Here is a 23,155-nt window from a genome sequence, read left to right on the forward strand (position 1 = left end):
CCTCCCACGTGTTTTGGTTTAGAAGACATGGCGGCGCTCATGGGTGAGGTGCAAGTAGCCACAACCAAAAGACCAAACGGTAGGTTATGATGGATGCACATTGCAAATAGTCACAAAATGGAATGGGAAGGTTGTTGAAGTCACATTTATCATTTGTAGGCCTACTATAATGTCATTCATTACTCAAGGCATTCATTCCTTCTGAACATAGCGTTGTAGCGGCAGCCAGCTAGCCATCATCTAGGCTACAGTCCAAATCAGTCGAACACACAGTTGTACGAATAGAATACTTTACGACAATCTATTATGGATATAAAAAAACAGCCAAATAATATTCTGAGTTGCAAAGCAGGCGCTGATAAGTGTGTCTGTCATCCTTGACAGTGCGTGGTCCTAGGCGAGTGGCAAACCAGATCCCGGATGAGATTTTGACAGACCCGGAGTTGCAGGAGGCTATTCGTGCGTTACCAGCAAACTACAACTTTGAAATTCACAAGACAGTTTGGAGAGTGCGTCAAGCTAAAGCCAAGAGGGGTAAGTCATTTGTTTGCACCTTCGTCCGGGGTCGAGCCTGCTGTTCGCTAGACGCAAAGTAGCCTAAATGTAGTGTGTGTGTGTGTGTGTGTGTGTGTGGTTAACTTTAATAATCAGCCTGTCAGAGATGCTGCTGATTCACTTTTAATTTACCAATATAAGCATGAAATACAGAGAAATACAAAACTTAACGTCATAATAGTAATGTGTGTGTTATTTTGATTGTGTGTTATTGTTATTTTACCTTTAATAATGACCTAACCAGATGCGTCTTTGTCATCAACTCCTGCCGCCCATCTGACACAATCATGCCTTTTGTTCTAACACACATCATCACAACATTACAGTTGACATCAGTAAGGGAATTTAGCTTTTTTCCTTTGTATAGTTTTTTGGATTCCTTGTCTTTATGGTTTTTGACAGTTTTTTTGACATCGTAGTCAATGCACAAATGCATTGTCGATTATTTCACACACAGACCACTTGGAGGTGCAAACAATATCGGAGTCTTGGTTGATTTGACCATCAGTTAACCTCGAAATAGACACTTGGATAGACAATAGCAATATATCATAGGAGTGATTAACGTCAAAAAAGCTAGGCTGGAGTAACTCAACATTTGGCACCTCATATGATCAGTGTTCTAAGACGTCAAACAAATCGCCCGTTATGGTTACCAAAATGATAGCCAAGGAACCAGAAGTGAACACACATGATGGATGGCTATAAAAAGTGCTTTCATTATACAAATAAATATGATAAAAATACTTTTATAACCCTTGAGCCAGCTCCTTTCTATGTGATCTCCATGGCAATGCAGCATTTGTTTGCACCTCCAACAGCATGGCCTGGTTACTGCCCAAAAACACCCACAAATTACCCACAAATGCCCATATATTGGTCAGTTTGTAGCTTTAGGCCTACATGGCTTATGTAGCATGTACTATAGCTAGCATTTGAATTTGGTGTATGGACAGGGAAAGGAACGTTTGTACTGCATATTGTGGGGCAGCCGTGGCCTACTGGTTAGCGCTTCGGACTTGTAACCGGAGGGTGAAGCAAGAACCTTGAGCAAGGCGCCTAACCCCTCACTGCTCCCCGAGCGCCGCTGTTGTTGCAGGCAGCTCACTGCGCCGGGATTAGTGTATGCTTCACCTCACTGTGTGTTCACTGTGTGCCGAGTGTGTTTCACTAATTCACAGATTGGGATAAATGCAGAGACCAAATTTCCCTCACGGGATCAAAAGAGTATATATATACTTACTTATACTCATGCTCTTTTTGAAGATGATAGGCTACAAACAACCTGTATGCTGGATGAATATAAATTACTTGCAAGAAAGCCTTAATCAAGAAAGTATAAGTATATACTCTTTTGCAGAAAATAGGGGACAGTAGGGTCATTCCAAAACAGGGGTTCTTGAGCGCATGAAACGATGCGGAAATTGCTAACACTTTGATGTAAATTAATAACCATAATAAAAGAGTGTCAGTAGTCCTACCAACCTTTTAAAAGTAGGTGAGCCGGAAAAAAAAAGCCGAAAGCAAGTTTTGTGTGTTAGTGTGCTTTTATGCCATTTCTATCTCAAGTTCAAGTTTATTGTGTACTCATAAAATGATATATCATGATTTTTTTCTGCTCAGGAGCCAGCTCAACTTTAGAGAATAAATTAAATAGTAGTAATAAAAAAAGGTATTGTAGCGATCTCACCCTCAGATAAAGATCACCTTTGGCCAGGACGGCCATTTATTGGAACAGGCAGACTTAGACACACTTAGACAACTACATGGGGCAACACAGGGGTAGTCTCAGCCGCACATGCAACACACAACAAGGGTTTACCACACACATCTACATGGGGATAAGCATATGAGGTACAACCAAAGAGACTAACACGCTAACAAATACACAACATGGTAAACACAACTACAACTATTATAACCGATATTACACCTTGTAGCATTCACTCGCACTGCATTCTGGGAGACACTCATTCAACGTTAGACATACACCACCGACGCTACAGTATATTAATTGTGTGGGTGGGTGAGGGGGGTTGCTGCATTATATTGGGAGATAAGCTGATTGGTGTACTGCGGTGAACTGTGTCTGTCAACCTGATGTCCAAAGAGCTGCTAGATACTGGCATACAGGAGCATTCTGCTTTTCAATGACAGGATAATAGGGAGGCAAAAGTGAAGTGTTTGCAGAATGGTAGGAGAGTGTTAGTGTTCACAAAGTGGAGAAATAAGACTTCTTATCCAAACAGACATACTGCTACAAATATACAGATGTTGAGGGGTTATAGGTGTCAGACTCGTATTAGGCAGTGGCCCGAATTTGTTGGAATGAGACCTCATGGTCATTACCATTTTATCAGATTGTTGTTTGATATTACGCCCACCTGTAATCAAACGACATACCTATACTACCTATAGGTTTATAATGTACTGCTGTCATATATACCGGTACTCTTCATTCTGTGTCAAATCAGACAGAATCCAGGAAAATGGTTGCTGCCTAATATTTCGGTCTAAAACTAAGACCTGCACAATATTTTTTGTTAAATTCCAATGTTTGCATAATTTTTTCTTTCCTTGCCTTATCTTGGAGGCCATGTTTGGGCCTTAACATCTTGAAAAGTATTGTTCCTAGCCTGCACAAACTTTCTAAGTATGAATGGACTCGGTACAGCATGGCCATTTGTTTTATAAGGCCCTAGATAAGGAACAAAATGCAAAACTGGTGATATTGAGGGTCTTGTAAGCTCATTTTTGCACCAATCATTATTTTGTCTGCAAATACAATACTTTATAAATGTTGAGCCAACGTTTGAGGTCTTTGCAACAAATGCACATGAAGATGGTAGCTAGTATGAACACGAAAATCAATGTGGGAATAGCTCAGTTCTCAGCTCAGTCTGTTTTGTGTATAAAGTGGCAGTGGTACCATGTTTCATTCATACACAAATACACTTACTTACTTGGTTTCATTGCAGATGAAAATGAGTTAGTCAAGGTGGTAGGGTGGGCTTTGCCGTCCGGGGGGCAAAAGAAAGTGCAACAAGGGCCCTTTGGTAATTGCACTCTTTTACAAGTGCAGACCATTTATGCTTATTTCCATGCAGACTGTCAGACCGTTGTCAGACCGTTGCCCTGCAGCCTGTTCCGCAAGTCTGTCTTGATCTATACACAGAGAGTGAATGAAGTTTAGATTATTTTATACTTTTGTATAAGATTTACAATTTTGATTAGAATGTTTGGCGAGCGATGATGGATAGTGCGATGACATTCAACCACCAGATGCTGCAGTTCGGACGCATCACACGATTCGGAGGCATATCCTACCCGTAAATCCTCAAATTATGGCCGGGATGACAATTGCCAGTAGCCTTCTGTATATCAGTCCACGAGCACTAAAAGGCATTGTTTAGATTTAACTCAATGAAATTAAAGAGCTCTTCTTAATATTTTATATTGTTGGTTGGTTTGTTGGCAATGAAAAGTCGTTGTCCTTCACTTCGCTCTCAAGCTACCAGTCGCTTGCCGTCCCCTTCTGAGCTTGCCAGAGGATGAAGCCACTACATTTAAACACAATTTGCCTCGAGGCATTCCAGCCTACGAATTTAATAAATACATTTGATAAAGTAGGCTAATTCATGCATAAAAAAAAAAGATAACTCAATTTAGGCACCGTAGGCATAGGCTAGGCCTACTTGGCTATACTCAATAAGGTTTCCATTCCAGCACAGCACACTTTCAATGAATTAATTAAAGCGACTACCTGTCTCTCAATAAACACAGCGGGTGGAAATCCTGACATTCCTTGAACTACATGAAACATAATAGTGAGCCATCAAATTATAGCAATATAATCAAACAGTCCAAAAGTAAATTAAATCCCAAGCCAAACCGAAAATCGTATGCTTTTGATAGCCTACCGCTGGTATGCCGCTCCAAACGAAACGCATGCCTCACAATAAAACTTAGAAATAAAGGCCTGCCTCGATTAAGCCTGCCCCAAATAAAGCCCTGTGGTTTGTGCAGCCCAAGTAAATCAGGATTTACGGCATTTAAAGATTGTAAAAACTTCCAATTCATGGCACGTTTTTATTACTATTTTGTATGCAATCTGCAGAGAAGGGAGACTGGCGTTGGTCACGGTTTGAAATGAAAGGGAGAAAACAGAAGGCCTAGAGTAACACGGCGGACATCCGGACATCGCTCATAACAGAAGGCCTAGAGTAACACGGCGGACATCCGGACATCGCTCATATATATATATATATATATTTTTTTTTTTTACGACATAGGCTAGTTAAGGCAGCAGGCGTGTGTTGCAAAGGCGGCCGCCTTAACTGCAAAGTGCTGCGGGAAACCCTGCATTGTATACAATGCATTTTCATTCTTGTCTCTGAGGCAAAACAATGATTTATTTATTTATGATACATCATTGGCACTTTGTACACTAAATGCCCATAAACTGAGCTACTTTCACATACATTTTCAAGCCGTGCCTACTAGCTACCCCACATACCATTTTAATCCTATGAAATTGACTTCCCCTTGTTTAATCCTTAAAATCTTCAAGTCCATTATATGTAGATAGCTCAAATATTGGTACAACATTAATAAAATATAGTACGTAAAGGGAAAAAAATTATGATTGATACCAAATGCGTACATAAAGAAATACTACCCTTAATGTCATTCTTTTTGGACTTTTTCCAAATCTGGCGAACAAACTTTTAATGGTTCAGTCTAACTGAGAACATGTTTGTCTTCCCCCTTTAAAAGTTTGGGCTGCCTATGAATAATACTTTTCATTATGTTAATGGCAAAACATTGCTTCCCAGATAATGTGATTTTCAGGCTGTAAAAGTAAAGTAATTTCAAGGGCTGAAAATAATATTAAGACATAGGATTTTGAACAGAAATATTTTACAGGCCTTGGTTTTGGGACCCATTTTTGAAGTAGATGAAGGTTTGAACAAAAGATGCTGTGCAGCAACAACCTTATCTGATTTGACATGGAATGACCAGCATAAGGAGTATAAGGCCGCTCCAACATAATGTAATAGGGATGGTTTGTAGTGGTAGGTTGATTGGGGGGGGGGGGGGGGAGATATGAAACCTGCTGGTGTCCGGATCTTTGACACCCCAGGGTTATACCAACATGCATTACTGTGCTGCTTGCTGTTTTGATTTGAGACAAATCTCACACTGTCCTCTGCATCAGAATTTTGCACTGCAGCTGCTTCTATCCTCAAGTCACTCTACCTAAATCTTCCGCACTATTATCTGTTTTTTTTTCTTGTGTCTTTGTAGTGAGTTCTTATTGTTTACTCTTACTACATCTTTAGGTCTCCTATTACATTGTAGCTTAAATGTTGTTCCTCACTGGTAAATCAATTGTGATAAATAAATGTAATATGAAGAATAGGACTGGCTGTGTGGTTAGAAGAAAACAGAAATTGTTTGAAACGAGCACAACGAATCAGGGAAGGGAACATGGGCTTGTACATTTGTATCCGACATAATTTAGACCTAGCCTTAAACATGGATGGCATATTAAAGTCCTGACCATCATGTTTAGCCATGTGGAATATAGAATCACTAACATCACCTGCCCCAATAAAAAGTTAGCCATCATATACTGTATTGGTTGCGGCCTGCCAGCCTATACCTACCACTAAATAAAAATACAGTTTTTAAAAACACAAACCCCAACTTCAACAACACAGTTCCACTGTTTCACATTCACAAAAACAAGTGAAACACTTTATCAGTAATATTGTAGAAAGGACAAAAGGTTGACACAGCCATAAGAAACCTAGAAATCCGCTTAATTGTAGCTATACAATGTAACACCCTCCAATGAAGGTCACCCAACTGCTTAGCACACAGCATAGCCTACAGATGAGTCAACCTCATTAGTTTGGATATGGGCACAAGGCAAAATTAGGGAAACAAGATGGACTTTGACAAGGGAGAGAGAAATGATCCTGATTCAAAGGTCATGCAATGAAAATGAGGAACATGGGAAATCTATAGTTAAAAACAATCGATGACCATTTGTGAAGGAAAAACTCTGAACTTGTCAGTGTCCTTATTGTGCAAAGAACACAGACAATTCTCCGCTTATCCCAACCCAATTATACACTAATGATGTAGTAAACACATTCGCCGTTACTCATTAGCTCTGAAATTAATTCTTAATGCTTCACATTCAACATAGGCTTGTACGATTTAAGTGGTGTTATTTTGGCATTAGTTAAAATAACCCAAAGGTTGTACAGTATGATTAATAGTATCACAGTAGCGGTGAGAAATTTGAGTCTAAAACTAGGAAGCTCACTACCCAAAATGGCATAGAAAAGCATTGCAAACATTAGCAACATCACATTGCACTCTGATACAATCTTGTCAGGTTGCTAACTAATGCCCTTTGGTTTTATAGTTATGAGTTGCAATGACACATCTGTCCTTCACATGATCATATACCATCAAAGGGAATTTGAAGATGATACCAAAAGTAGATGCCTATAAAAGCAAACCTCAAGTGGAAATATTAAGCATAGCTTATGGGTAGTATGTGCTGTTACCCCCTACGGTGTCCAAAAATTCTGCAGCATTCTCTGCAGTGTATTGGCTTTTATTTTTGATCAGCGTTTAGTGTGTTTAATTGCAGGAATTGATTGTCTGCCTTTCCTTGGTGAATGGTCACCTAGGATATTCTAAATGTCGTAACAGGTTGTATGTGTCGTTGCCACAATCTTTGGCCTTCTCACTCACACATTTAAATTTCCATGATCCACACCAACAGACAAGTAACAATGTGTTGACTGAGTCAGTTTTCATACCATCACACACTCTAACTCTCAGTAAAGGTGGAGTACGGTAATGAAAAAAATTGTACCTGGTTCACAACAGCAGTGTTGTTAATGTACCAGTGGAAATATAATTTTACGTAGCTGAGCAGGAGCGAGAACCAAGGGCATTTCCACGGTTTTGGATGCTGTGCCAATATTTTGTCAACATGCCACCAGCAAATAGCCGAGCTGGATAATCTGCCAAATTTCTGACTTCCTATTGATACGAACGACAACAAACAAGTGTTTCATCGGGGGTGTGCTTCAGCAGGTGGTTTGTGGGGAGAATTCTGTCCTGGCTGTGTGTGTTTCTAGGGCTCCTCAGGGAAGGTGGGGAGAGGAAAGGCTGCTTTTCCCCCCGCTTTTTTTTTGGGACTGTGTGATTTCATTAGAGCAAGCCTGAGGTCTCACTGGGCTGCAAGGTCAAGGATCACCTTATCGACTGCACAGCACCCTCACCCCCATTCCCCCCCCCCCCCCCCCCACACACACATACACACACACAACCCTTCTCCCTCCCCACTCTAGCTTTGAGTGACTCTGCCACTCTCCATGTGGTTCTCTCTTTCTCTCCCTCTCTCCCTCTGCCTTCTGTTGCTTTGTCTGAGTCACCCTGTAGCCACTCCGTGTCTAATTTTAGTCAAGCAAAAAGTTGGAGTGATTTGTGTTTGTTTGTTTGTTTGGGGGCTGACAGAGATTTGTGGCTCCTACTGCCTCTACTACACATTAGTTATGCTCTTATTGGCATATTACATTTACCAAACGTGCACCTCTATGTCTGAACAGTTTTCACAGAGTGCTCGATCAGACATCATCAATTTGCCTTCGAATGGGAATTTTTAACTGACATAATTCTCAAGATTAAGCAGGGAGATATTTCACCCTGGGATTGTGCAGAGATTGATCGAGTAGTCTGTGAGCAAGTCTGTGGTCTTATCTTCTCTATCCCACTATTGCAAGTTATGGGCAGGCTTCAGATAGGATTTATTCTCTCTCTCCCTCTCTTTTTTTGTTACTGAGCCTTAGATCTTTTGCGATAATGAAGCCTAAATGCACCACACAGGGTATCTCTCATCAAAGCTGTCTTAATCTGAATCCTTTTCTTGGCAGTCGGTGCCAGACTCTTCCTCCGTGACACATAATTGTTCCCGTTCCTTGATCCAGCTCATTGTTGGCATTGATTCCATTTTCGCCGAGATTTTACCCGCCTAATCATCCCTTCCAAATGAACCAAATCAGGGTCCCTTTCATGACGAAACTTGTTCAGCTTTGAGTGACTGAAGGCTGTGATGGCTATCAGGGTAATGGCTGTCGATGTTTTACACATGCACACGTGCACACGCAGTGTGGGAACTGGGATGTAGAAATGTTTTTTTATTGGGCTTGGGCTAAAACTGTGGCAGCCTGTGTTGCATTGTAAGATGCACTGTAGTGCCTTCATGCTTTTCTGGTTGCTCAGTCTTGCACACTGAATTGTACCTGTGAAAAGTAGGAGTGGGTGGGGGTGGCATATGAAGGAACAATGGAAACTAGAAAACTACCATGTCTGTGGAGACGACATGAACTCCCATGCTATGTGTCTCTTGAGTTTAGGTTTAAATTTAGCATTAACAAATTAACCAGCTTTTGCAACAAATTTAGCTTTTGACACATTAGCCAAACACTTTGTTTACTTCTGTGAAGGGAGAGGTGTACAAATGGCCCCCAATCTGCTTGAGATGGGCACTCTGGAATCATTTATCTCACTAGCTGAGCATATACTACCTTTGAAGATGCAGTCTGTGGTTCTGGTAAAAGCTTATTGATATTTAGACTCAACAGCAAATCAAATTACATACTTTAGTCCAAGCTACTTTTTTAGTAAAACAAAAGGTGTATTAGCTTACTATCACAGACCGCTGCTACCAAAATTCTTCCACATGGGGAAAAATATCTGAAAAGAGATAAAGTTCATAGAGGTAAATGTATTTTTCTGTTCTGTATGAAAGTGGAAAAGGAATAACATTAGGATCTTTGATTATGTGTATCAAAGATTTGTTCCCCTTCGAAAATGATTGAATAACGACAGCAGCATAATAGATCAGTGACTCACAGATGGTATGTCTAATAGCCGGGCTACACCAGGTGCGCAAAAATAGTTTTAGAAGACTGGTGTAATTTTTTTCAATGTATGCGCCACCCTTACATCTGGTAAAGTCCCAGTGATTATAATGTAAGCTCATTGTTGTTGCTTTCACTTTGTGAATGGAGTGCCTCTGTTACATGCCCTGTAGCCTGCCTGTCAGTTTTACAGACCCTGACAAAGTCTTCATAACATTGTTGCACTTGATACATTTGCCTTCCCATGTCTTGTGTGTATATATTTGCATTAAGCACGTGGTATAAATAGTGCAAGAACTGTAAAGTCTGGCGTGTGATTCTCACCAGCATCCTCAGGTTTGCTTGGCCATGAATTATACATGACTTCTCATATATGAACCTGCAGGCAGACACTGAACGTCTCCACACCACTAGCATTGTTAACACACTTTCTTCCCTGGAACACCTCAGACTTAGCAGCTTCTCAGCTTTGTGGAGTGCAAGTTCTATCAGCTACAGTACGGAAATTACTTTCAAAGTTTCAGTTTTATGTTCCAAATGTTTTTTAGTAATTATGGAAGGGTTTAATTTATTTCTTACAGTGAATGGTAGAGAGTTTTCTCTTGTTCAGAGGGATTTTTAGGGACCGGTTAGTACTCACTAGTACTCACTCACCCCAGCACTGACTAAAACGGACGTTGCATTAGTCTGCATCATATGTTCTTTAAATGTAGAGTCACCTGGCTGCAGCTCAAATGAAGCACATGTGTGTGTGTGTGTGTGCAATGTATGTGTGTGAGTTACAGCCTATTCACACACTCGCACACATCTGCCTCGTCTCAGATAATCTGAAGCATTGGCATTCATTCGTGCTCTTATGACATTTATGCTCCTGCGGCTTACAAATGTGTGTATACTCAGAGGCCGGCCTGCTCTTTACTCCGGGAGCTTGTCGTTCACTGACTGGATGGATGGATGGAGCGATTTGTCAGCCAAGGCTCCGGTGAGCTCAGTAACCTTTTACTGTTAATAAACTCGCCCTTTCCCAGGTAATGACCTGTCTGTGTCTGTCTGCGCTAAAGGAGGCCAATCCTTTAGCGTTTCATCAGAGAGAGACACACACACACACACACACACACACACACACACGTACGGATGGACACACATGCACGGATGGACACACACACACTCTCTCACACTCTCTTTCTCACACACACACACACACACACACACGCCTCCCCATCGCATGCCTTTCCGCCTCTCCATCCATCACTTCCTCACGGCCACCCCTAACTTCCCTCCTTGTCCCAGACGGATTGCTTGTTTTCTCTAATGCTTTATTGCCTAGTCCTCCCAGCTGCTGCCTATTTAGCTGGGCCGGGCAGTTAATAAATGGGTGGCCCCCAGTCTGCAGTTAGAAGAAATTCTAGCGGGCCGCCGCCTCTCTTTGTCCCCAATAACCCAGGCTCATTTAGGTGTCAAAAGCTGAGCCTCACAGACAAAAGCACTTACAGGAGTGCCAGTGTGGTTTTTGACTTTTGGTTTAGATACTGTAGGTACCCGCCTACAATTAATACTGTTATGGTTACAGAGGCAGATAAAGGTAACACTGTTGTGAAGGTCAAGCAGCGGTTGTCGTAAGCCTTTGCATTGCTTTCATATTCAGCATCATATTCATTATTCGTTATATATTATACATCAGCATTATATTAATTTAATTAATATTGTTAGTTAATAATAACCAGTGTATGGCTATATGTATGGCTGTCTTCATCCTAAATAATAACCAATGGATGGTTATGTCTGTCTAATACTATGAAACTAATAATAAAGGATTGTGACATTCTCCTGAAGTATCTTGGCCTTTTACCTGGCCCTACCTAGGGTTGTGACATTCTTCTCAAGCATAATAATGGCCTATTAGTGGATGATCACAGTCCATTCTGTATTCCTGTTAGAGACTGATTGCAATGGCTGCCTGTTATTCACTGAGTGTTTCAATCATCGCCCTACACAGCACGTTACTGTGCCAGCAATAAGACCATCGGTCTGTTTCCAAGACGACAGCTTCTCAGATGCTGCCCTGAGATTGATGTGAATTCATGTGCTGTATGCACATACACAGAAATGTTCTTTCACTCACTCACACGCGCGCACACACACACACACACACACACACACACACACACACACACACACACACACACGCAATAAGATTAATTTCTCCTCAAACAATGGAATGATACACTGTGTAATGAATGGTGTTTGCATGGCAAGTAAGTGGGCTTCTTTTCAGAAAATTAAATTAAAACAGTTTTAAGCATCTGTCAAATGTTGTTGTGAGTTCAGCTCTGCTTACTTGTCACTCATCTGACAGATCGCTGCCGATTTGTAGTCCATGTGGATGCATTGGATGTGCATCAGCATGATTCAGGATACTTTGGAACTTGCCATTTCCTCATAAAGAGCCTTCCTGTGTGTGTGTGTGTGTGTGTGTGTGTGTGTGTGTGTGTGTGTGTGTGTGTGTGTGCGCACGTGTGTGTGTGTGTCTTGCTCTGTGGTGGGGGTTTGTCGTTGGATAAATCCTCTCCGGAGACTCGCGCTGTTTCACACTGTGAGATTTGTGTGATATGCCCACACTTGCACTTCTGTCTCCTAAGTTGTTGCTGCTGCTCTCATCTCCACATCTCATCCTCTGGTGTCAGTCATTGTGTGACTCGCCAAAGTCGTCATAGAGATAATCATTGTATCCCTCTCTATCTGATCAAAATGCCAAATGGGATACATGTTCCTTATTCCCTGTGAAGATGAAAACAACATGAATTGAGCCAACGTATAAATCACCCCTTTCCCCCTCATTGAGAAAATGTTTCAATTTTATTTCAGTTGCTGTAGTTAACCAGTGTAGGTAATTGTTCTAAATATGGTTATGATTTTTGTGTCACTTCTGCGTTTTTGTGTTCACATTGCATGCAGTAATGTTGAATGATAAAGTCCTAGTTGTGTGTGTGTGTTTTTTTTTTATTTTATCTGTCTGTCTGTTTGATGGCCTCTTGTTGTGCAGCATGGTCTGGGTCTGATGCCGCGTGAGTCAGCGTCTTCATTATAGCGCCTCTGATTGATCAGCCATCCGTGCTGTCATAGCACATCCCCGCTCCGAAAAACTGCCCCAGCCATCCGTCTCCATTCTTCTCCTGCCGTTGCTCCGCCATCGTTTGTTTTACAGCCCTTTCTCTGTCACTCGAACCACTCTCCTGGAGTGACCTTGGGTCTTTTGTGACGGGGGCCGAGGGGGGAAAATGAAGAGGGGTATGTCGGCCCTTGTTGTTGTCTTAGACCGTCTGTCTCCTTGAAGCGCTCCTCTAGTTTGCGGCGAGTGGCATGGATGGGACATGAATAGGGGAACTTGAGGATGTAAGAACATAGGCTATTGGAATGGTGATACAATCGCAAACATCGCAAACATATGGACTGATCTAGCAGGAAAGAGAGATGGTGTCTATTGTACAGCTGTTTGAATTTGCTTCCTTTTGTACGGGCTGCCTGCAGCTCCTGGCCTTTCAGGTCTTTCGAGGCGTAGGCTATAACCTTGTGTGAAATAAAGATCAAACATTGCGCTATGCCGCTAAGCTGCCAGCTTTGCTCGCCCTGTCTGGCAGGTGTATTAAAGGAGTCCAGAGCTGTCCGTCACAGGGCCGGTCAATCAAGCACAGGTTACACTGATCTGTTCTCCTTTTCTCCCCCTTTCTTTCTTTCTTTCTTTCTTTCTTTCTTTCTCTCCCTCTCTCGCTCTCTCTTTCTCTCTCTATCTATGTCTCTCTCTCTCTCTCTTTCTCTCTCGCTCTATCTACCACTCTCCCTCTCTCTCTATCTCACTTTCTCTCTCTCTCTCTCTCTCGCTCTGTCTACCACTCTCTCTCTATCTCGGCAGTGGCCCTGCAGTTACCAGAGGGGCTTCAGATGTTTGCCTGTGTGATCGCCGACATCATTGAAAGGTATGGCACTCCTTACAGACACAACTTGTCAAGCAGAAACATGTATTGATTATATGGTCTAAAAAAACCCAAACAAATAGACAACACCACAAGCAGCACACACACCTGGAGACACACGGCACACTCCACTTACTCTACGTTCTGCCTAGACACTCCGAGATGAACACCCTCTCACACAACTCTTCTAACAAGAAAGCTAGCAAACCGTCACGGCCAACTTGCTTGAATGGATTTGAATGTGCGACTTGGGCTTGAGACGTAGGTGTCCTTGGCAAAGTCAAGCCCCAGCGAGTGAGTGTCAGTGACTCAGTCAGATTGTTGGGGGCTTGAAGGGGGGGGTGAGGTCGTATGGTGGGTTTTGAGGGGGAGTGGGGAGCAGGGGACTCATTAAACACACAAAACCTTATCACTGGTCCCCAACCCGCCTCATCACTGCAGGCCCCACCGAAAAAATTAAATGCGATCGCTCTCACACACACACACACACACACACACACACACACTGGCTATCAGCGTCCCACGTGTCACCCACTGGAAGAGGGCAAATACCATTATTCTTCTTAATTGCATTTTGTTGCTGTCTGCCTGAGCCATATTGCAGGCAAACACATTCCTACACACACACACACACACACACACACACACACACACACACACACACACACACACACATACATTCTCCACACCAAACAACACCAAATTCGCACATACATTGATTCTTTTTCACCCCCATATACACACACACACACACACACCTCACTCTGAGTGGCACATGACAGCATGGTGCCGTCTGTAATGACGCACTCCGTGCCACTCATATCTTCAGCCCTCCTCCAGTCTGTTCATGCAACACTCTTTATAATTTAACACATTTGGAAGCACACAGAAGACTGCACCAGATCCGTGTGTGTGTGTGTCTGAGCGCACATTGAGATCGTGTGTGTAGGGAGGGAAGGGCAGGGAGGACTGGGCAAAACTAAGGCTGTATGTAGGTGAGCATCCTACAAGAGACTCTACACTCCCCTTTTGTGTTCGCTTGGGTTTGTATCCTCTCTCCTCATAAATCATGCCATTGCTCCCTCCTCTTACTCTAAATGTATTTTCTTTCTCTTGCGGTATCTCTCTCTCTCTTCCCCTCTCTAGTCTCTTTCTCTAACTTTTTCCCATTTCTCTCTCTCTCTCTCGGGATGCAGCTCTCCTGGTTTTTTGAAAAGACTCTTCACCTTTTTCTTTCTGTAGTGTAAGCACATCTACGATCATGGCTGCCTGTGTTGTTTTAACAGGGTCTGGTGGGGAGGGGCAGGGTGTCACACTCACTTACACGCAGGTACCCCAATAACCCCCCCCCCCCCCCCCCACCCCCCAATCACTCTGCTCTGCCTCTGGCCCTCAGTGAGGTGGGCAGCCAGCAGGCCTATCTGGTGCTGGTGGTGCTGGGGCTAGTGTGGGGGTCCGGGGAGCGCTTGCTGTCCTGCACGCTCGACTGGGCCCTGACACAGCGTGGCAGCTCCCGACAGCACGGCACGTCTCCCGCCACCTCCCGTCTCCCTGTCTCTGCTTTTCCCGGTCTGTCTTTTGTGTTGTTTTGTTTTGTTTTCCCTTTTCTCCTCTCTGTCTCTCTCTCTCTCTCTCTCTCTCTCTCTCTCTCTCTCTCTCTCTCTCTCTCTCTCTCTCTCTCTCTCTCTCTCTCTCTCTCTCTCTCTCTCTCTTAAATGCTTGCTCACAGTGTGGGCCTGTCTCCAACTCTTGTTCCTCCACCTCTGTTGTTAGTGTTTGAACTCTGCACTGCTATCTTTGGTCTGTTTTTCTCTCTTCCTCTCTTTTTTCCCCCCGTTATCTCTCTCTCTTTCTCTTTCACCTGTCTGCAGTGATCTATTCATCTTCAGCCGTATTCCTCGGCTTCCTCTCCAAACAGCTGCTGCTCCCCCCCTAAAATCTCTACATCTCTCTCTCTCTGTCTCTCTCTACCACTCTCTCTCTATCTCTCTTTCTCTACCACTCTCTCTCTCCTTTCCTCTGCCTCCCTCTATCTCTGTCCCCCTCTCCGGCTGCGTGTGTGTATGTGTGTTTGGTGACAGGCACACACAGCGGTGAGCGATAGTGCCCCCACTCTTATCGGCGTGCATTACCGCTATCAGCCATAGAGACACAACTCTCTTCCATCCCCACCCCCCCACACAGATCCACACACCCCACCTCCATGTCCTGAGATCAGCACAACACGTCCAGGTCCGACCGCACCGCACCCCCCCCCCCCTTCCCTTTTCCTTTAGCGCATCTCTCTCCAGTAATGAGAGCAATTACAGGTCGCTAATTGCTTTCCTCAAGCCCCTATCCCCACATGACAACTCCGCAGTTCGTACCTCTCTATCTGACTCACACTCTTTACCTCTCCGCCACCCTGCTACCCTCCTCCACTTCTTCCTCTTCCTCCAGACACCCCCCCCCACCTTCCTCACCCCTTCCCAGCTCTCTCCATCCACCCTCTGCCTGTCCTCCGCCACACCTTTGTTCCCTCGCTCCGTGTGGCTGCTGAGGTGTGCGTTGGGAGAGGAAGGGGCCGAGGAAGTTCAAGAGCCCCGAGGAGAACATAATGAAGGCTGCGTCGGAGCATATGAAGCACAGCAGTAGTGCGCCAAGGTGCCAGCCGGCCACCGCGCCACACACTGAACACATACGGGCTTACACACGCACACACGCACACACACATATGCGCACACACACACACACACACACATATGCACACACACACACACACACACATACACACACAGACCTACACTGACCTACAAAGACACACACACACACACACACACACAAACACACATAGTGAAGTCATTCAGGGATGTTCCCGGATCAGACGAGTGTGTGTGTGTGTCAAGCTGTTGGTAGCCTGTACCAATCCACGGTCCAGTTCAGCAGGCACTCAAATGGAATGGTGGTTGGTCTGGAGGATTAGGCTGGCAATATCCTGTGTGTGTATGTGTGTGTGTGTGTGTGTGTGAGCGTGAACGAGAGATAGAGAGAGAGAGAGTGAGAGAGAGAGTGAGAGAGAGACCATGATAATGTATGTTTGACCTCCAATCACCTCCAGCTGTGTTTTCTCCTCTTCTGTCATCAGTGCCTCGTTGGCAGATAGCAGCACGTCCGTCTGTGCGGGCACTCTCGCTCTCTCTCTCGTTTGGACCGGCTATCACTGAAATGGCCTCTGACTGGTGATGCCTATCTGTATCTGGAGACCATAAGCTGGCCAGAGTGTAAGGCGATTGAGGAGGATGAGTGTTTAATCTCTAATGAGAGCAAGCTGCTCCAAATTACAGCTGAGCCATGGTTAATAACGGCGCTGATACGTGCTCGCAATCACACACACACACACACACACACACACACACACACACACACACATGCTCACACTGACTCACAGGTGTGTGTGTGTGTGTGTGTGTGTGTGTGTGTGTGTGTGTGTATGTGTGTGTGTGTGTGTGTGTGTGTGTACAGCCTCACACTCACTGGGCTAAATCTCACTTAAAAGTGCAGCCTCTTCAGATGACTATGCAGACACATTCTAAACACACACAAACTTTGTGCATATACTATCACGTAACACATACACAAACAAATAACCATAAATTAATATTACACACACACACACACACACACACACACACACACACACACACACACACACACACACCAGTTGCCACCAGAGACGTTCACCTGCACACAGGTTTATGAACACTTGCACAAAGACATCCAGGTCACACGACACACCTAGAGTCCTCCTTCGATGACCCAGATGTGGACACCTGAGTGCGAAGAGCAAACAGCAGCTCCCATTGGCTGATATGGCCTCACAGTGTGGCCCCATACTCCAGTAGTAAGTGTCATCACATGCCAGATGCCTTATGATTGAAAACACAGATTTATTGCAGCCTAAATCTTACATAGCAGTGGAGTTTTGATGCACAGATGTTGTCTGTCATCATTCTTTGTTCCTGGTCACTGAGGAGAGTGAGCAACATTGGTCATTTCCTCAGATAGTGTCAAACGGCTGATTAGTTGTATTGATGTCTGGTGCAGAGGACCAAATGGGGTGTAGCAGTTGGCTGTTTTGTCTCGTGGAAATTTCTATTCCGAAGTGTTCACTCCTTGCTGCTGTATATTTCTCCTGTTCTTTGTAATCTCCCTTAGATGTCTTCAAACAAATGCACAGTTGCAGCATGTAGCCAGTGCACTGCCTTTGTTAAAAAGAAGCAACTCACTTTGATGCCCTACTAGCTGTAGCTTTCTTTGTTTGTCTGGGCACCATTTAGAAAAAGATGTACTTTTATTTTAAAGGGGAAAAAATATATTTTCTTCAATTCAGCACTTGCTCTCGGTCGGGACGGTTGGAACGACTTAAAGAGGTGATGTTGAAATCCCTGAGCGAGACGAGAGGGCGGTTACCCACAGTGGCCCCTGTCACTCAGGATTTGGGTTCGCAGATAATGTTCCATCAAAACGTGACTGAGAATATGAATGCCGTTCCTCCTCATCTTGCCCTCAAAGTAAGCACAGCCTGGGGCCATTAACCATCCCTTTTTTTTTGTAATGCTGTAATTTGGCCCTTAGAAACAGAAGGGCTATTAATAAAACTACACTGCGGCCATGATGGGTTGTCAGTGAAAGACACTGTGGATTTGTCATGAAATAGCTCAAATAGAACTGTGAGTAAATCTGAGGCGTCCACAGCACAGATTGTTCTGAATGACTTCAGTGAGTTCTGTCAGGTTGGACCGAGCCCAGGGATGTCTCAGAGCAAGATTTCACACACACACAGGCCTACACACTCGCGCTCACACTCACATGCACTTTGTCACCCCGGGCTTCTGTTAAAGCCCTCTACTGGACTTGGCTGGGACACCATGCTGGTGCTGGCAGGGGTCTTCAGCTGCCTGCTCACACTGCACAGCTGAACTGTAGGTAGTGGGAGTCTGGGTTTGACAGGTGCGACTGGGTCTCTCTTTACACCTTCTGTCCCCCCTTGTGCACTCTGAGTCTCTCTCTCTTTCTTTCCCTCTCTCTCTCTCTCTATCTATCTCTCTCTCGCCCTCACATTTCTCTCTCTCTCTCTCTCTCTCACACGCACACACGCACATAAATACACACGCGCAGGACCAGGCTGAGCATGCAGGCTCATTGAGTCATTGAGAGGATGCGGGAGCCGCTGGCACTGCCAAGTTTTCTGACTAACAAGATCTCCCACCACCCCTCTCCAATCAACCCACCTGTGCCATGCCGCTTCCATGCCAACCGGGTCGGGGCTGGAGGGGTTCATTCTGAGGAGCGGGTGGTGATGGTGCTTTCGTGGGCAGGCAGACCTTTTCACCTGGGCTCCTCACAGCACGTGACATATATTTAAAGTGCACAGCTAATGGAGAGCAGGAAATTAATCATTACTGGAGTACAAGTTCAGTGAAATTCTTACTTGACCTAAGTGCATAAAAGCCTTTTATGAAAAGGTATCCGTTTGATGTGAGCTCATGTAAAAATGATGGCTATTTGTGTTTAAAAAAACACCTTACTTGAATTAAATAGGTGTCTTGCAGTAATCCAATCTTAACCAAGGGAGAGCAAGATGGCGGCTCTTGAGGCGGAGCAGTGAGTCGACAGTGGTGCTGAGAGACAGATCAGGGGTCGTGAGGGTCAAAGGTGTCCAGCTATTTTGAGTAGGTTTGAAGTCTTTGAAAATGATGCTGGGAAGTGACACCCCGAGGTGTAAAGGCAAGCGTCACACACCTGTTGCCTCCTGTTCCATTCTCACAGACTCAAACACACACACACATATATATATATACACATATACACATATACACACGCACACACACACACACAGACTAATACAACAACACATCAAATAGGCACACATACACTCTCTCACTTTCCCCCTCCCGTGGGCTCACAGAGGGATAGCAACCTCTGATGTGTAGCTGGGTGTTGTATATCACAAGCTGAAGCTCTTCCTTCAGTCTAAATACAGACACAACTGTGACGGTGGCACCGCGGCAGATAAGGCTTTTCTATTGGCAGAAAGACGCCTTGAACATCCCAGTTAAGCACCGCATTTCCACCACCGTTGCAAGAGAAAAGGAGCATTTTTTAAAAAAAAAATCTTAACTGCTGTCACGAATAGTCTCGGCATTGCTCTTCTCAACTATAGACCCTTTCAAGAGAGTTCCATTATCAGCATCATAGTTGGCCCCACAAGACTTTCTTTTTAACATTCCATATGTTCTCTTAATGCAGAGGAAGTAGATTGGGGCCCAAATAGAACGTTCAAGCATTGTTTTTGTTTTTATTGTTGAAAGGGTCTATACGACTGCTCCATCGTCAAGCTCGGAGGAGAGTGAAGTCGTACGCCGTGCCATGAATAGCACACAGAGAGAGAAGCGAACAAACGAAACACAAGGCATTTAGGCCGGCAGCGGCTGGCTGCTCCCCTCCATGGCGAATGCATTTGTGTTGTGCCTCCGAGCTGAACGCTGCCGCTTGATATATGCCGCTGCGCCCATATATATGAAAATGAAAAACAAAAAAAAATCAGCATATTCTGTTGCTCCGCCTGGAAGTGGCCATTAAGCGGCCGATAAGAAATATTTGCGGTGGCCTCTGCTGTGTGGAGACTCCAGCAGGCTGGAGTCCGTCTTCAAGGTCAGCGGCGACAGATTCATGTCAGTGTGCGGCTGGTCATAATTGGCGTAATGTGCCGTCTAGAAATATGCCCGCTCACAGTCTCTGACTGGGCCTCTGGGTGATTGCGTTGAGGCGGAGGCTTTTATAGCTCATTTCAGTGTCCACCAAACCCACCCCTCTGTTGGTCAGCCTTGTCTAATAAGGGCGGAATTTCATTATTGCTCCGGTTGAACCTCGGACTGCCACAGCTATAATGGATCAGTCGGTGTGGGGGTGGAGGTGTGTGTGTGTGTGTGTGTGTGTGTGTGTGTGTCACGCACACTGAAAGCGTTGAGTGGCGTTTTTCATTTTTAATGACTTCCTTCTCCTCCTTTGGGGGTTGCCGGTGGGGCTCTTGTATGCATCGCCCACGCTGGATATCAGACCTGTGTGTGTGTGCAAAGCCCTCGACATAATGATGATCACCGCTGGTGCAAGCTCTGCCTGCACAGGTTTTTGTTCCTCCCCCTGCATCTCATACGAGTGGGGAACCCTAAAGTGTATCCTTTTCAGACTCCGGGGGAGGCATGCACACTAATCAATCCCTTTTCACATCCCTCGTCCTAAGGCTTGAGGTTAATCACTGGCCTTGTGTTTGTGAATAAGGGAAATAGGGCGGGAGGTGGGGGTGCAATGGATGAAGCTCTGAGGTGAAGGATGGAACTCGCCCAAAGAGACGAAGAACCAGCCTTTGAAATGATAGTGAAGCAAGACCTCATGCGTTATGGATGGTGGTGTTTTTTTTTTTTTTTTGTAAGCCGATTAAGACGGGCATATATTGTGGGGGAGTAGAGAAAATAGCTTTGACATCATGCATTGTGAGTGAACAATTGATTGTTAAAAATGTGATTCTTTCTGCAGTGAAAGCAAGCAGGGAATTGGATACGTGCAGGGCAAGATTGCTTGTCTTATGATGGAAATGGGCTTTGCCTGTGGGTTGTCAGTGGTCTCATCACGAGAAACATGTTTATGTTGTTTTTGTATGTCTTCAATTCAATTTTATTTATATAGTACCAAAACAATTGAAATGGTCTCAAGGTGCTTTACAGAGGCACTGTGCTTCCCTAGTGCAAGCACTAACACAATAGGGGTAAGGAACAACTCTTTTAACACTTTGAATGCTGTGATGTTTTCGGAAGCTTTGGCCCAGAGTGCCAGCAATCTAGATCATGGTTGACGATTTTTGTAGAACCACAGCGTATTCTATGTTATAGCTATGGACACATAACCTGATTAGGCCCAGCCTTCTGAAACACCATTCCAATTGATCGGTTCCAGATGGATGAGTGGAGCTAGGCGGTGCGAAATTCATCTGGCTAGGGTCAGGTTAATGGACACATACCATGGCTCGTTTGAAAGGTGACACTTTAAGCTCTCACTTAAACTGTACACACTGTTTATTTCTACATTCCTCTGTTCCTGAGAAATCCCAAGCTAAACAGTGGCTAGTTTTCATCAAAATCCCTGTGTTTTTTTTCCCTAGAAATGGAGATATAGCGTCTTTCATGAAATGTGAGGTGTTACCTGTAAAGTTTCCGGGACGTGATCTAGCGAGACCTGGCAAGACTGCAACCTAGTGATAAACCCACAAAAAGAAATGGCCTGGTTTTGACCTGACGTGCATGCGTCACTGATTCGACCCAACCATCAAAAGCCGAGTTATGATCAAATGTCCAGATAAAATGTCCAGATCGTGCATTTTCATAAGTTTTCGATCGTCATCTATTTCAGTTCTATTCATCATAGAGTTCCCAAAATCGGAAATAAGGTGTGTTACAGTGTCTATTTTCGTAATTTTAAAAAAAGCTAAAAACGCAATATTGCATTTTTGCCACTCAACGCATGGGAACGAAAAACGCAATATTGCATTTTTGGCACTCAAAGTGTTAACATGAAGAAATCTTGAGGCAAAACCTTGGCTCATAACAGGAGGGCATTTGGTTAAACTGGCCAGGTGGAAAGATAGAGATATAATAGAGTGAGGTGGATCAAAAGAAAAGGCAGGAGGGAAGAAGAGAGAATCAGAAGCAGAAGCATATGTATATGAGGAGAAGGCACATGAATTTGAATCTGAGCTTGCTGTCTTTTCTTCCAAGTCTTCAGACCCATGTTGTTACATTCCTATCCTAGCAAAGCAGTCACACTTATCCCATGCTTCAGCGTCATCCCTTTTGGAGAGATTTAGTCACGAAGAGCTTTGTTGGACTGAAGGCAGAAACACCCTCCAAGGTGGATGGTCACATCAGGGCCTCTGGGTGATTGCATTGAGGTGGAGGGTTTTATAGCTCATTTCAGTGGCCACTAACCCCACCCCTCTGTTGGTCAGCCTTGTCTAATAAGTGTGTGAGAGAGAGATCAGGTAATCAAGTGAAGGAAAGGAAACTGCACCCACAGGTTTATACTGCATTCATGAGTAGCTGGGAAGTGGGAAATGTCCTACTTTTGAGTGGCAACGTCACACCCAAATCGTTTGTCCTAGTTTCTGTCCATGTAAAGCCTTTTGCGCTGTTTTGCACTGCACTGCTTATTACTTCTGTAGCATTAGCCTCGGTCTGCACTTTCCTTCTTCACTTGCTTGTGTATGTGCGTGTGTCCAGGCATCTCCCATTTGTCTTGACATAAATTTCGCTGCCCTGTCCTGATGTTCAGCTACAAGAGGCCTCTTATCTTAGCACAAATTTCACTGTCCCTGCAACCACCACCACTCCCAGTCCAATTACACACGAACATCAGCCTTGTGAGCTATAGTCATTTTCTGTGGTTACCGATCGAAACACGTGATTGTTTTTTTTGTTGTTTTTTTTGCTATGTCCCCTAAATAAACCGCAAGCTGGATTGATCCTCACCGCTGTTGGGACTGCTGCGTCAGCTTTGCACAGAGGTTGTGTCCCCGCAATTCTGTGAAACAATTCCAGTTCCCTCATCGAAAAACAAAACAACCAAAAAAACAGCCCAGTCCCCGTA

The 23,155-nt window shown here is 44.3% G+C and overlaps 1 protein-coding gene across 1 annotated transcript in view; it reads left to right on the plus strand.

The window, feature by feature from the left end:
* Positions 1 to 23,155, plus strand: part of dph1 (diphthamide biosynthesis 1) — a 72,786-nt gene continuing 49,631 nt past the window's right edge. Inside the window, exons 1-3 of the mRNA XM_076282190.1 lie at positions 1 to 79; positions 385 to 534; positions 13,417 to 13,480. Of these exons, the coding sequence (XP_076138305.1) occupies positions 28 to 79; positions 385 to 534; positions 13,417 to 13,480 (266 nt within the window). The 5' untranslated portion in view covers positions 1 to 27. The remainder of the gene's footprint in view (positions 80 to 384; positions 535 to 13,416; positions 13,481 to 23,155) is intronic.

This window comes from Alosa pseudoharengus, unplaced genomic scaffold, assembly GCF_046254945.1.
Source record: "Alosa pseudoharengus isolate Yale_2024_CS ecotype anadromous, Long Island Sound unplaced genomic scaffold, YU_APseudo_1.1 YU_APseudo_1.1_scf_13, whole genome shotgun sequence".
NCBI classification, from domain to species: domain Eukaryota; kingdom Metazoa; phylum Chordata; class Actinopteri; order Clupeiformes; family Clupeidae; genus Alosa; species Alosa pseudoharengus.